Raw genomic sequence first — 15,406 nt, 5'->3', positions numbered from 1 at the left:
TCCCATAAACCCTAACCCAAAATGTGACAAATACAAGGACCCCATGTGAATTGAAATGTCTTTTTAATACAACCATGGTAGAATATAATTTAGAAAGATGACACAAATAACGTATACAAAATCATACCACACAAAATGAGATATTTCCCTTTAAAATCACATTATAGGGCACATTTTTATTCAGTTGCATGGCTTTTGAAAGCCATGGCTTTTGAAACCATGCATATCCATAACCTTGAATGACCTTGGTAAATCAGTGCGAAGATAGGCTACAATTATCATAGATCCTTAAAACCATGTCCGTGCTCACTCATTTTACCACATCCCAGACTCCTGAGACACAAATAATTATAAACAATGTACAAACAGCTTGGGTCAAATTAAGTCTAAACTATTCTTTAGCAGCACACAGCAGGCAGTTTCCAACAGCTTGAAGAATAATAGATGAAGAGAAGAGGAGGAGGGATGGACAGGAAAACAGTGTCAGACACTACAGCCACTAAGTGTTTTTACCACACAGTCTCTCTCCAGTGACGTTGTACATAGAGGTTGGCATACATGGATCAAGTTCACCCTTCCTGTAAGTTATAATGTAAGTCTTCAGTGTGAAATTGGCTGCTGCCTTGATATCTTGATATATTTGGTCCAATGAGATGCTAGGGTGTTCACCGTGATGATGATAATTAAGGTGAAGTTGCTTCTTAACATCCAATCATAAGGAAGCAATGGTGATTTTCTCAGAATTCTCTTTTACCTGCAACAATTGACAGATAAGAAAGATTATTCAGAAACCAAAAGTAAGCTTTGGATGAGTGTGCGTGTGTGCACGTGTGCGTTCTACCTGAGCACTGTGAATGATGAGGCCAGCTGTGATAGGCAGACCAGTCCTCTTGAGCTGCTCGTACCCTGACCTCTCCACCACCAGCATCCGGAGAGATGAGTCACTGTGCTTTATCATCAGCACCACCTCCTTGAAATACTCTTCCTCCACGTTCTGTCCATTTACCTCCACCAGCACGTCCCCTTCCCACAGCCCAGCACGCTGTCCGGAGCTCCCTGGTTCCACCTACAGGACAGACATTAAATTGCAGCCAAACATCCCAAACCTCATTTACACACCTGCAACTACAGGATTGCAGGAGGCAACAGAAGCTGGTTGGTATGAAGAGTTGTTGACTTTAGACTTGACGGAGGATAGCTATTTAAGCATTACTACCAAAATGATTCTGACATTATTAGGCCCACCAATGGCACACTTAGAAACCGGATATTGCCATTTCTGCATGTCTTTCCCTGTCTCTCTCTCTCTCTCTCTCTCTCTCTCTCTCTCTCTCTCTCTCTCTCTCTCTCTCTCTCTCTCTCTCTCACTCTCTCTCTCACTCTCTCTCTCTCTCTCTCTCTCTCTCTCTCTCTCTCTCTCTCTCTCTCTCTCTCTCTCTCTCTCTCCCTCTCTCTCTCTCTCTCCTACATTTATAGTCTATCTCAACTGTCTCTGTCTAAAAAAAAAATAGATAAGGTTTAAGATGAGGAAGTGCTGGAGCAGTACCTGGCTAATGAAGGTGCCTGGCTCATGCTGGACACAGCCCAGGTGGAAGCCGAACCCTGACTCTTCTCTCTGTAGGACGCAGAGTCTGGGGCAGGGCAGAGATGCATTGTGGGCCGGTGCACAATGCCCGTTGAGCAGCTGAGAGCAGCGGGATGCCGACCTCTGAAGCCCCTGCTTCCCAGGAGAGACCTGGTCCTCGTGGAACAGCAGGGGAGGAACGCCCAGCTGACGAAAGACAGGAAACACATGAGGAGAGTCATATTTATCTCTCTATATTTATAGAACCAGGAGATGTGTGAAGGCACTACTGTACATGTAACTAACATGAACTTTTACTGTTCTGAACAGTCCTTGATTCTGCACTAATATTTGTATGTCGCTTTGGGTAGAAAGCCTCTGCTAAATGCCCCCCCCCCCCCCCCCCCCCCCCTCAGACACCAGAGTGTGAAGGTCTCTCCAGCCCTCACTTGATTGGAAGTATATTCAGCTCTCACCTGAGTGTAGAACTGTCGACCCTTCAGTGATATGGAGGTGAGGCTGACCCTCGGGCTACTCTTCCTGACCCTGCGGACGATGTCCTCGTGCTCCAGGCACTCTGATGGCGTTCCGTTGACCGCCAGCAGCAGCTCGCCGTCCTGCATTCCTGCCTCTTCTGCCGGGCTCCCTGCATCCACCTCACGCAGGAAATGGACTGTGGCCGGTTGACAACACACAGCCAACAGTTAGTTGTGTTTGTGTGTCTGAGTGTGCGTGTGTGAGTGAGCAACATAAATTATTTCTCATGGTATTACCACAATAAAAAAAGGTCACTTAGCATACCAGAGTTAATAGTAAACATTCTAGGTAAGACCGAGTGAAAGTCCATTGTAATCATTCACTCAGAGTGTGGGTTCTGGGAACCAAGATCAGGCTGTATGAGTGTGTGTGTGTGTGTGTGTGTGTGTGTATATGAGGAAGAGAGTGACTGTGTGTGAGAGAGAATGAGAATGAGAGTGGGTGTGAAGTGTGGAGTGTGTGGGCCTGCTTGTGTGTGTGCGGGCCAGTGTGTGTGTGGGCCAGTGTGTGTGTGTGAGCATATGTGTGTGTACAGACTCTCACCGATGCGTCCTGAAGGCAGCCTCTCCTGGCGCAGCAGGAAGCCGTAGCCGTCGGCCCCCATGGTCAGGTGGATGGTCCTGGGCCTGTGAGGCAGGTGGTGGGGCTCCGCCAGACAGGGCTGGACGGCCAGCTTCCGTCTGGCGTAGCTGGACTCACTCTCAGCATCAATCACCAGCAAGGTCACAGAGTCACTGCCTCTCTTCACCTGAAGGAGGAAAACATGGGGAAGAAGGAAATATGGGTGAACTCATCTGCAAGCATCAATAGTTTTACCCGCTTTACTGGTTAACCACTTGCGGAATAGACTGTTTTGTCATTTGTTGAATAGTAAAAGCATAATATACGTACAACAGGTTCTAAACACTATACCAGTCCTAAATCAGAAAGGTGTAAAACACGTACCAGTAGTTTAAATAGTAATGAGTAATCTAACATGGTGGGCATCATGACATAGCTGTGTCTGAACCCTTTCGTTTATTTATCCACCAATTCCTACTCTTGACACACTTAAGGTTGGAGGGACCAAATGCAAATAGCTCATGTATGATAGGTGAAGTCTGAGGCTCGTACCATTCTGTTGAGGGCGGAGTGTGTGAGGGTGGACACCATGGCGCCGTTGATCCACACCAGCCTGTCTCCGCTGCGGACACCCGCCCTCTCCGACGGTCCATCGTTCGTTGGGCTCAGCATATACCTGCCTCTCTGGCCTGCGACACACACAGGGTCAAGGGTCATACTGGGCCAGCCAGAACATCAGTGGTCTCCCACCCAGGGGGCTCATTTATAAAACTTTTGCGAAATACAGAAAGTGCGTCCGCACATAAATATTCTAATTTATAAAACAGTGTGCGGTTTCCCCTTTTCAAGTTTTGTGCATACGCATGGGTCAAAGTGTGTGTGGAGAATCGCATATTCTCAAATAATGTTTTCTTTTTTCGGAATCCCAAAGTTTGTGTTGGACATGGCGTGCACATTCTTTTGTGCGTTTATAAATGAGGACTCTGGTCCTCAGGGCCCACTGTCCTGAATATTGTGGATGTTTTCCTGCTCCAACACACCTGATTCAAATGAACTGTCGTTATCTGGCTTCTGCAGGATATGATAACTTGATCATATCTTAGCTTGATAACTACCCATTCGTTTGAATCAGGTGTGTGGGAGCAGGGAAACATCGAAAACATACAGGACAGTGGGACACTAGGATTTCTGTCAGAGTTCAAATGGAGAACCAGCTGTTACCTTCTATAGGGATGAGGCTGATGCCCAGGCCCAGGACAGGGTCTCTGGTGACGTGGCAGAGTCTGGGTCTGGAACAACCCCCCCCTCGGTGCTCCCTGGCCAGAGCCTGCAGGTCCAGCCCCCTGGACACAGCCTCTTCGTACTCCTCTTCCTTCAGAACAAGCAGGACCAGCTGCAAACCGCAAAACTCGACCTTCTGAATCACCTGGCAACCCAAACCAGAGGAGTGAGATCCAATCCGATTGTCACCTGTGGGAAGAACCACTTCTCATTCACATCCTCACCTTGAAGAACTCCATGTTTTCTACAAACTCCTCGTTGACCTCAAGTAGTCTGTCTCCATCCCTGAGGCCACTCATCCCTGCGGGGCTCCAGGGCCCCACCTGCCGGACTACATACCCCCTCCGGTCCCTCTCCACCCTCAGGCAGAAGCCAAAACTCTGGCCCTCCTGACGGCTCAGCTGGCATAACCGAGGCACCGGGGTCCGGTCCGGCTCTGAGGAGGAAGGAAAACATGGTCCGATACATTGGACTGGACCACTGGACAGGACTAGAGTAGACTAGACCGGACTGAACGGAAATGGACTAGACTAGACTTGACTAGACTACACTGAACAATTCTAGACTAGACTGTACTATTCTGGACTGAACTATTCTAGACTGGACTGGACTATTGTAGAATAGACTAGACTGGCTTGGTGGTGGAGACGCTATCAAAGACAAGCAGTCTATCCGTGGTCATCCTTGAGTCCTCGTCAGCCCAGTTCAGCATACCTGGATCATCAGATATGACCAGCGCTGGGTTGTCTATGCCCTCCTTAGGGTTAAAGGTGAATCTACACAGAGGAAAAGGTAAAACAGGAATTAGTTAGGCTTAGTTTCATGAATGACAACATTATGTTTGGCTTCACCTGAATAGATTAGATAGATCATGTTTGTTGTTATGTAAATAGTTTCTAGACCTCAGGGCCCATGGAAACAAGATGAGGATGTTGACAGAGCTTACCGTGGAAACTCCATGTCATTGTCCACACCTGTAAGGATGACAGATACAGTCAGACTTATATACTGGGCTTATAACCACATTCACCTTCCTCCCTCCGATTGTCTCTCCGAACTGGACGTGACCATCGCTTCCTGTTTTTCCCTCCTCCTCCTTCCCCTCCTCCTTCCCCTCCTCCTCCTTCTTTTTTTCCATAACCTCATCAGCAGGCTGACCTGGTCAGTCTGATCAATCATCTCTCTTTTTAGCAACCCTGTCAGGCTGCAAGGACGTCACAGGAGACCCTGCCGAGGGACCCGTTAGCCCCTCCTCCCCTCACCCTTCACCTTGCCCTGGTGTGCTAAGGTCAGTCTTGTATTTCCTGCTCCGCTCACTGTTGTGCACCGACGCACGGAATAGAACGCTGGCAGAGCACAGAACACCAATACAACTAGACTCCGAAGTAAAACACGAAACACTACCTGCAAAGATCCACGCTGCTACTGTTCCATGTGTTCCACATGTCACCCTCTGGTTGAGACACCGGGCTTCATGTGTTCTGTTGTAATATCCCATCAAACTAGGCTAAACTTTAGCTTGTAGCAGTGAAGGGACTCACAGCATGCCTGGAAGCTTCCAGGCATTTCTCATTTGTGTATAGAATTCCTCCCCTCCTTCCCAGCTCAACTGTTACACACACACACGCACACACCACACACAGACACAAATAACACCACACACACACACACCCTACAGGGCAGGAACAGGTCCGTAGAGAAGGCGAGGCTGTCATTCTGTAAAAGTAAATATCTTCCAGCTCATGTTTCCTGGTATCTGCTGACTGACGCTTTTCTGCAGGAACAGAAGCTTCTATCTCAGGTTCTAGATAGGTGGAGAAATCCACCCTGCTCAGCACTGATGGTACTGTGAGATTCGGAGACAGCGCGGGGATGGGTCCTGAGAGCTAAGTGGCACGAACGAGTCCAGAACTAGATCGTTCCAGTGAACATTTCATCACATCCACCTCTCATTATCAGCCTTTACCTCAGAGCAGCAGAGCCAGTGTTGACTCTTGATCTCCTGACCCCAGCCTCATGACGATGGCCACAGATGAAGGCTAAACTACATATTAGTCGTACCCTGATATTCAAACCCAACAACATGCTGTTTCCGACCATCCTCTGTCTAAAGTGTGAAACAACTCCCTTCTGAACCGAGATAACTCAGTCGTCTGTAGAAACAAATCAAATACTTGTCCTGCCTTTTTATGTCTTCAACCATTGCTGTTAACAGTGAGTATGTGGTCTCATTAAAAACACATGCACACCGTGAACACACACACATACCGTGAATACACACATACCGTGAACACACACACATACCGTGAACACACACACATACCGTGAACACACACACACTGGAGACATTGGGACCCTTACCTCCAATGTACTTCATGGTGCTGGTGCCCTGTCTGGCTGTCTGTCTGGTAATGGTTAGAAGAATGTTGTGTTGGGTTGTGCGAGGTGCAAGGTGCACAGGAGAGAAGGGGCATAAAGACTGTTAAGCAATGACCTGAGATGGTAGTAACTCTCTCTCTCTCTCTTTACTACCCTCCTAGTGGACTGGGCCTGGGTTTAATGTTTAATCTGGCCTAGCTGAGTGACGAAGACTAACTGAGACTAGGAGTGGGCGTGTGTTTGTGCTTGTTGCATGTGTGCTTACGTGTGTGTGTGTGGGCAGGTGTTTAGAATCCATCCCAACAATCCAGAGGCCGTCTTACGTAACTGTATGATCACAGCCAAGTTTTATGATGCTGGACAGCTGATGGGAGCTGGAACAGCAGCCCTCAGAGCTAGGCCATGTCTGTCCCTGTTATCAGCTGTTCATGCAGTTCATGAATGTTATACTGGAGGACAGACAATAGTTAGGACCTTATTAATACAGTCCTGTACATACACATCAGTCAGACCATCTGATTGGTTAGGTAGACAGAAGTAGGAAACGAATGAGGAGGAAGACGAGGGGAATCGATTTGGAAACTGGCTTTTAATTATTCATAGGTTCTTATGAAGAATCAATATATTCATTTCTCAGAACCTACACAAAGCCAGCATTTTGCTTGGGATGCTCATTAAACATCTACAGTACTAGTTAGTCAGGGGAAATACAGTTATGGCTTGATCTGGGCTGAGTTAAGCCTGAGCTGCCCTCCAGGAAGTAAAGGACTCCACATAGGAAGTATATTCTGAAGAACAACACAAAAGCATGATGAGGCAGTTTGATCCAATACCTTAATGTAATCTCTTCAATAAGTCTACCGAGAAAAATATAGTTTTTTGTTAAGTCCCTTATCAATATTAACATTTAATAAATGTTCAATTCACATAAAATCTGAGAAATCACATGTAAAAACATGCAAAGTTCATACATGACACTAACAATGTCTGCATATAATATCAACGTGCGTATTCACACATACAGAGACAGGACAAGGACTAAAAGGAGAGTAGGCACTTGCATTCTCAAACAATAACCTCTGCTACATTTGCATTGACATGGAAGCTTTCCTTGTTAGTCTGAATCCTATCACTACCTCATGCTTATGTCTGAACACTGGAAGACTAGGACCAAAAAGTTACTCACGAAACACTATAACATCTTTTCTTTTTAAGAGTCTGCAAAAAAAAACTCCATATTCTTAGCCTGGCTCTTTCCACACATATCAAAGTAACACATACACTGCTTTGTTGTGGTCTTTATAGTCAGCATACACTCTAAGAAACACAGGATTAGTCTGTTCCTTAGAAACACACACTTGTTCTTTTGCACTACTTGGCAGGGGGCATGTCCTTGTCCAGCATGCGCAGGGTCTGTCTAATGCCTCTCTCGACACGCAGGAAGTGCAGTCTCTTCAGGAAGCTGCTCTGCTGTCTTCGCCCCCATTCCAGATCCTTCAGGAACACCTGGGAGGAGCAAAGCATCGGCACGGCGTCACGTTTCGAACGTGGAGCCGTTAAGCAACCGTTACAGATATTACGACCCTGATTCGAGTCAAAATCTTATCTTGAAATCTAAGTGACATCACCTGCAGCTGATCCCGCACGCGGCCCCGATCCCACGACGACGCGTTCTCACGGATGACGGCCAGGATGGGGTGCCAGTCCTCAGAGAGGTCCGCTCCCTCTGTCACCGAGGCGAGGACCTTGACGTGGCGGGCGACGGCCCCGGCTGCGTCTCCGCCCCGGACGTACAGAGACTGCTTCCCTCCGTCACTCAGAGGGTTCAGGTACAGGCTGGGGGTGGAGGAGAGAGGCGGTACACACACTAAGGTTGAATCTCTCTCTCCCCCACACACACACTCAGCTGACTGTCTTTCACATACACAGCTGGCATCTCTCACACACACACACACACAAACTTACTGTACCGTGTGTAAGATGGGGTATGTCTATCCTTACTGTACTGTGTGAATGCTGGGGTGTTCTCTGCAGGCGTCCACCAGGGTGAGAGCAGCGTTGTCCCCTATGTTGTTGTAGGCCACGTTGAGCTCCTGCAGTCGGGTGTGTTTGGGCAGCATCCCAGCCAGCTCCAGAGCCCCCCGGTCCCCCAGGCCCGTGTGCATCAGGGACAGCTTCTGGAGGGAGCGGTTCCCCGACAGGGCCTCCAGGAGGCAGGAGGCCCCAGACTCCAGCAGCGGGTTATCACACAGCCTGGGAAGGAGAGCACGGGGCTGAGTCAACATCCAGACTGGAGGGAGGGAGGGAGAGAGGCACTGTCTCTCGGCTAGGCCCCTGTTCTACTTGGGTCTACTCTGGAAGATACTATTCTTGAGATGGGACTGTGTTGGCATGACCCTTCAACATTCAGTTGGATCCGTTGTGCTTCTGTCTTTTTCAGCAAGTTATCAATGATTAGTGCAGTTGAACTCAGCAAAATTAAAAGCATTGCTTTAATCTAAAATAAATTAGGGCCGTTTGATTGACAGCTCACTACTTACATGTCTGTGGGTTCAAATCATATCCTCTGACCAGTACTACAGTACCTCTTGGATGAAGACCAGTAGAGTAGAGGAGAACTTAGACCTGTAGGCCTACAGTACATGAGCCCTGTCCTACATCAGAGCAGGATCTATAGTAGGTCTACAATAGAAGCCTTACGCTGTATCAGAGAATCCCAAGAGTAGGCTTACATAGGAGGCCTGTCCTACATCTCACCACCACATCTGAACCTACCTGGGCCCTGTCGGTCAGGCAGGGGAGCAGAGGGGTTAGAGGAACAGAGTCTTACTGTAGTGATCTAACACAGCTGTCAGGGTCTAGTAGCAGATCCCTCAGTAGCACGCAGGAGTCAGGACCCAGGCTGTTAAACTGGAGACTGGGAGAAAGGCAAACACAGCTATCACACACACACTCATGCGTTATCTAGTCACGCATGGAACTCACAAACACAAATCGAAACACAACAAACAAAACATGATTAAAAACGGGGCTGTGTAAATGGGGAAGTCCATCTGGGCTGTCCCATCATGCTCATTCTCCACGGTGATGAGGGGGGGGTCGGTCAGGGTGACCTGACCAGAACCACAGAGGTTCCATAACAGAGCTCTGTGATCCTGAACCTGTTGTGTGTATGAAGTGGTACCGTTAGACCTCCCAACCACCACATCAATGTACTGGAAGGCAAATCAAATGCAGAGTTGTATGGTTGTCTTTAGTCTCTCAGACTTCAAGCTAGGACAGGTTTATACTGACAACAAACCTACTGTACCTGAGGGGAAAATGGAAGTCACCGGATGGATCAAGTTGAAAGATGGATCGAGTTAGGACTTGACACGATGGCTTGCAATTAATGGTTTTAGCACTCACTTGTTGGCTCGCAAACATTTATTAGCAACGCTGGCAAAGATGGCCGACGTCGCTGCATGTTTGGACCCCCCATTGGTCACATGGAGGGTCGGGTTTGGAAGGTTCTAGATGAGGGTTAGTTGTGTTACATTACCAGCTGTCTCCAAGAGATGATAAAGGTAAACACAAGCATACAGGATCCACACAAGACCCCTTCAAAAATGTGACGCTTAAACTGTGCCGTTTAGACTAATGACGGCTAACATGAGAAGGGAATGATGGTTGATGGTCAATTCATAAATATATAAGAACCAATCAAATGTTATGTAACTCCATTCCTAGAAAAGATGGAAATACTCCTCAAAGATTTACACGGATGAACAGTTAGCACCTCCACCAGCATCAATCCCAAAAACCATGTGTGTGTGGGTGTGTCTCACTTGAGGTGTTGAGTGTGTTTGAAGGCTGGCCAGAGCATCTTCAGCAGGTTGTGGGTCAGGTGACAGGAAGACAAGTCCAGGGTGTCCAGCAGGAAGCTGGGTGGGGCGCAGTCGAGCACAGAGTTCAGTACAAAGCACTTGAGGGGTGTCATGCGCACGTTGGACAGCCGGACGGTCCGTACGGAGGAGATGACCTCGGCCGTGAGCCGGGGGTTCTGGAACTCATACAGCAGCACCAGCAGGTCCATCAGCTCCTCGGGGGGCTGCTGTTTGGAGATCTCCCGGACCAGGTACTTCCTGAGATGAGATCACATTACATTAGATTAGACTAGACTACACCACATTAGATTAGACTCGATTCCATTAGATCGCATTAGATTCCATTAGATTAAATCACATTATACTAGATTAAATCTAAACACATTTAATTTGAATCATATTAGATTACTAAACATTGCCTATTTTAAAGCATACAGTAATTCGTATGAACCCGATAATAACCTATGGAGCTCAGTGCAACCCATGATGAGGTCATCTGAGGATGTGATCATCATGATGACCAGAGTGAGGGTTAGGGTTGTCACCTGAGTGTGTGCGTGATCTGTGACACTGTGGTGCTCTTGATGTTGCAACCCAGCTGCTGCAGCAGCACACGGTTTCCATAATGCAACAGCCCGCCCATGAAGATGGGGTAGAGCTCCAAGGCCTTCCTGTCGTCCCGGTGACGAGGCTGGGGGCCATGGACTCCCAGCAGGCTCTGCTCCACCTGGTCCAGCACGTCTTCGTTGAAGCTGTCCTCGGTACGGAACATCTCTTCGGCCAGCGTCCGAGCGATGTGGCCCTTGCTGAGGTTACTGACGCGCTCAAACAGCCGGGGGAAGAGCTTGAGCAGGTTGACGATGGCAAAGATGCGGAGCGGGATGAACTTGGACAGGATGTTGAACAGAGCGTTGACGTCCTCGCCGGCCTGGCTTATGGCCTCCGACACCTGCTTGGTCACCTTCTCCAGGGCGGTCTTGTTCTCCCCCAGGACCACATACAGAGCTGCCAGGTACTCCTGCATGGCCGGTACCGCAAACACGTAGCGTTTCTCCTCGCCCGGGTCCGCCGCGCCCGACGCCATGCAGGGAACGAGGAAGAAGTCCAGGACGTCGGTGCGGAACACGGCCAGCTGCTGCAGCTCCTCGTCCGTCTTGGTCTTGCCGCCCACCCACTGCTCCAGCTCCCCCTCCGAGAAGGACGTGCGTTTCTTGGACACGCCGTCGAACGCCATCTTGCCCACGGTGCGGACCACGTACAGCATCAAGGAGTCCTGCTGCTCCTGGGAGGACTCGCTCCCGCGGCCCACGTGCAGCACCTCCCCGCCGAAGTTCAGCCTGAGGAAGCTGGTGTAGATGCCGGTGAGCGTGCGGATGGGCGCACTGGCGTCCGTGAAGTGCAGGAAGTGGAGCGTGGCGCAGGTGAGCCAGCAGTAGGAGGGCAGGAAGCAGGCGGCTGCTAGCTGGCTCTCTCTCTGCAGGTTGAGGTACAGAAGCTGGATGAGGGCCTGTGCCTCCCTGTCCGGCCCTGGCCCATCGCCCTGGTTCGCCTCTTGGCTCTGCTGCAGCAGCCGGCTGGTGAAGTAGGCCCGCTGGCGCTCGGGGTCCCTGAAGCCGCAGATCTGGGCGTAGCGACTCACGTACTTCTTGGGGATGCGGTCCAGAGCAGACAGGCGGGTGGTCACCAAGACGCTGGCCTGAGAAGACAGAGAAGTGTGTTAAAAACACAGGAAGTATTGCAAAGTACACTCACTAGCACAGGACTCCTCACAACACCATCACTCTGCCATATCACCAGAGATACACCCACTGCCCCTCACCAGACCCTGACCCCTCCTCCCATGTACATACAGGGAGCATTACCCTCACAATAACCACTAGGGGGTGCTACTGGGCCCTCACCTCAGGCAGCAGGTACTTGCGCAGCAGGTTGACCACCACAGCCCCTGACGGCTGCGGCTCATTGGGGTCGCTGCACAGCTCGTTGGAACCGATCCGGAAGTCCAGCTTCATTTTCTCCATGCCGTTGAACAGGAAGAGGACATCTCGGGCCTGGCTCCCCTCTCCGCTCAGCAGGGGGGTCTTCTTCAGGTGCAGGTACTTCCTGCCCACCAGGTCCCTCAGAGAACATGCCCGGCCCACCTGAGACAGGTCCTCGCAGGAGAACGGCACCACCAGCCTGAATTGGGTCAGGCTGGTACCGGCGCACCAGTCCAGAACCAGCTTGCGGACCACGGTGCTCTTCCCGGTCCCCACCGCCCCATAGAGAAGCACGTTCAGCCCCCGTTCCTGGTCCCCTACCCCCTCGAACAGCTGCTCCACGGTGACAGAGGGGCTGGGGGGGGCCGCGGCCGGGCCGGGGAAGCTGAGGGGGGGTCGACGCTCCTCTGGGAGTCTCTCCAGGATCAGGGGGTCAACGTGCATGGTCTCTGGGGTGAAATAGCCCCCAAACTGCTTCTCCTCCTGGGGAAGGTGGCTGAACCATAACACCAGCTTCCTCTTATGGGTCTCTATGGGGTCTGGGGGAAGGATATAAGCATATTACTGAAGATGTACTGATATAACCTTACATATTATCTTGTGTTTATAACAGGTACATGGTTCACTGTAATAAAAACTTAAAGATCCTGTAAAGCAAATTCCATGATTTGCTTCTCAGTACATTAGATACGTGTGAAATGAGTTCCTGAAAGCATGTGCAAAGCACTAAAACTTTTTTTCGTACTGAAATATGGAGTTAGACCATTGAACAGTTTCTTTTCCATTTTCAGCTCAGGTTTTGTATAGGCGGAGCCAAACCTCAACCGATCTACATCACAGCGACCGATTTAAGTCAGATCACAGACGGTTGCATTCTGTTACACAGCTGGTACGATGCAAAGACAAAGTAATTAACACATAAAACACTCAGAGACTGCAGGTATGGCTGTTCTGATATCTGCAATTGATTTAGATAGTGTTGCTGTTGTTGCTAAATTCAATAAATTCGAGGCGGCGGAGCTTCAGCTCCTTCAGGCAACACACCCCCACAGTCTCAGGCAACACGCCCCCACAGTCTCAGGCAACACGCCCCCACAGTCTCAGGCAACACGCCCCCACAGTCTCAGGCAACACGCCCCCACAGTCTCAGGCAACACGCCCCCACAGTCTCAGGCAACACACCCCCACAGTCTCAGGCAACACGCCCCCACAGTCTCAGGCAACACGCCCCCACAGTCTCAGGCAACACGCCCCCACAGTCTCAGGCAACACGCCCCCCCAGTCTCAAGCAGAGAAGACTGCTAATTTTCTCATGATTTCAATTCCTAATTTTACATACTTGTCTGTTTTTTTCTCATTCGAATTTGGATGGGTAGTAAACAACACATTCTTCTGTAGTGTAATGAACTTAAAACTCATTTTCAATTCCACTTTACAGGATCTTTAAAGACAGTTCTCTAATGACGGCATGCAGCAGACTTTAAAATGTTGGCCCTGACCCGCGTGACTAAATGAGACAGCTCTTTGGTGAGACATCCCTTCCCCCCATCCAAAACATTACTTGCCATGATGAATTTGTCATGGCTCAGTTACCTGTCTCTGAGCTGCTGGAACAGAAGCACCTGGCGTGCTGGTTGGTCGGCTCTCTGACAGCTCTTAAGAGTCTCCATTGGGCCCTAAGCACACCTGAACCCCTCAGGTATAGCTCCATTGTCCTGGGTGGATAGGTGGGTGGGTGGAGGCTATCCTTCTACAATGGAAGATGGGGGTCAGAGGTATATAAAGAGGCGGTACCTGTGCTATTTCTTATTCTAGGGATTTCATAGTCTGAGAAACACTTGTCTATTCACTGTGTATGAACATCCAACAAGAGAACAAGCTGGAACTGGTTCACCAATAAGGGCGAAGGAGAATCGTTTATAAAACTTGGCATGCAAAAAAGCTGTCCTTTAACGGATAATATGACTTACCTTTACCCAGCTACCCACACATCCCTCAGAAACCTGTAAATCCTGTTGCTGTTGATCTTGGTCTGCTCGTGTCCTGCTCTTAGGGTGTCCACCCTACTGCAACACCATCTCCCTGCCACAGCCTGTAACATTATACAGTTAGTTACAGAAGTTAGAGCCTGCTCTGGATGGTATCACTGACTGAAAAAAAAAACAGGAAGCGTTTTAGGGGAGTCAGGTGGCTGAGCGGTTAGGGAATCGGGCTAGTAATCCGAAGGTTGCCAGTTCGATTCCCTGCCGTGCCAAATGACGTTGTGTCCTTGGGCAAGGCACTTCACCCTACTTGGCTCGGGGAGAATGTCCCTGTACTTACTGTAAGTCGCTCTGGATAAGAGCGTCTGCTAAATGACTAAATGTAATGTAAATGTTTTGCACCCAGAGAGCTACCCTAGAAAACCACAGACGGATGCAACTCAACAGATGTACAAAGATATGTTTACTCACATAGCACAGCAGAAGAAAACCAAATACACCAAAGTGGTTCACATCATTGTTTCCTCTCTTTCTTCCTCTCCTGTCTCTTATCTCATTTAATTGTTCTCTCGAGGGTGTGTCCAGACTTATCAGGTCTCCTGTGTTCAGCCACTGGCTAGCCACAGAACGGTCAATCAGATGGGCTGAGTCATCATTTACATGAGATCAGGTGACACCCAAAACACTGTTCAACACCTCCCTTTTCTCAGTCTACCTCTTCTTCACTCCACTTCAGGGAATCTTGCCATCCCATATTTGGCTTGTATTCCACAATAAGGCAAGCTGACTCAACAAGTGTGGCTAATTGCAGTGACAGCTTTAGAACCGTCACGATTGTTAACTATCCAGTGGCTTTGCTCAACGACATGAAATAGACAGACCAGTGTTTAACAACAGTAGACGAGTTCCACAACATTACAAGAACAAACTTACCCTGTTCACAGAACAATGTAGACGTGTACGGTATGCATTTCAATCCTTTCGAGATGATAGTTTGATGATTGTTTCAAAACATCTGCTTGCTTTCATAACTGGTCCTGTGCAGGTAAATTGCATGCGAGTACATGCCCACGACAAGCCACGGAGGACAAAGGAGCGTGGGACTAAAACGTGTAGAAAGTAACTGGAGGATATCTAGGCTACACGAGACGACATTTGTGTGTCTGGTGAACAGTTCAGCTGTATAGGCATGCTGTCCCGACTTCCGGGAGTCACGTCAAGAACATAACGTAACCTTTACAGTTAGACGCTCAATGT

The 15,406-nt window shown here is 49.2% G+C and overlaps 2 protein-coding genes across 6 annotated transcripts; both read right to left on the bottom strand.

The window, feature by feature from the left end:
- Positions 1-47: 47 nt before the first annotated feature.
- On the bottom strand, positions 48-6,337 carry nherf4a (NHERF family PDZ scaffold protein 4a). 2 transcript variants are annotated; one of them, XM_067246545.1, is made up of 12 exons: positions 6,305-6,337; positions 4,890-4,917; positions 4,658-4,719; positions 4,168-4,379; positions 3,884-4,088; positions 3,215-3,351; positions 2,645-2,849; positions 2,041-2,237; positions 1,547-1,771; positions 842-1,066; positions 670-754; positions 561-578 (listed from the first exon to the last, which is right to left on the bottom strand). In XM_067246545.1, exons 1-11 carry the CDS (start codon positions 6,318-6,320, stop codon positions 713-715), a joined length of 1,554 nt encoding a protein of 517 aa, XP_067102646.1. In that variant the 5' UTR covers positions 6,321-6,337; the 3' UTR covers positions 561-578; positions 670-712. The 2 variants fall into 2 exon arrangements, with proteins under 2 accessions (XP_067102645.1, XP_067102646.1); XM_067246544.1 differs by having other exon boundaries at positions 48-754.
- Positions 6,338-6,903: 566 nt separating this feature from the next.
- On the bottom strand, positions 6,904-15,210 carry nlrx1 (NLR family member X1). Of its 4 annotated transcripts, none has more exons than XM_067246855.1 (11): positions 15,083-15,210; positions 14,621-14,765; positions 14,138-14,259; positions 13,761-13,917; positions 12,090-12,706; positions 10,734-11,884; positions 10,150-10,446; positions 9,153-9,239; positions 8,324-8,575; positions 7,951-8,158; positions 6,904-7,828 (listed from the first exon to the last, which is right to left on the bottom strand). In XM_067246855.1, the coding sequence occupies exons 4-11, from the start codon at positions 13,876-13,878 to the stop codon at positions 7,694-7,696; spliced, it is 2,865 nt and encodes a 954-aa protein (XP_067102956.1). In that variant the 5' UTR covers positions 13,879-13,917; positions 14,138-14,259; positions 14,621-14,765; positions 15,083-15,210; the 3' UTR covers positions 6,904-7,693. The 4 variants fall into 4 exon arrangements, with proteins under 4 accessions (XP_067102956.1, XP_067102955.1, XP_067102954.1 ...); XM_067246854.1 differs by having other exon boundaries at positions 14,621-14,761; positions 15,083-15,177; XM_067246853.1 differs by lacking the exon at positions 14,621-14,765 and having other exon boundaries at positions 15,083-15,186.
- Positions 15,211-15,406: the final 196 nt, after the last annotated feature.

This window comes from Osmerus mordax, chromosome 11 (genome assembly GCF_038355195.1).
Source record: "Osmerus mordax isolate fOsmMor3 chromosome 11, fOsmMor3.pri, whole genome shotgun sequence".
Taxonomy (NCBI): Eukaryota; Metazoa; Chordata; class Actinopteri; order Osmeriformes; family Osmeridae; genus Osmerus; species Osmerus mordax.
Note: the sequence above shows the minus strand (reverse complement) of the source record. Positions and strands in the feature narration are given on the sequence as shown.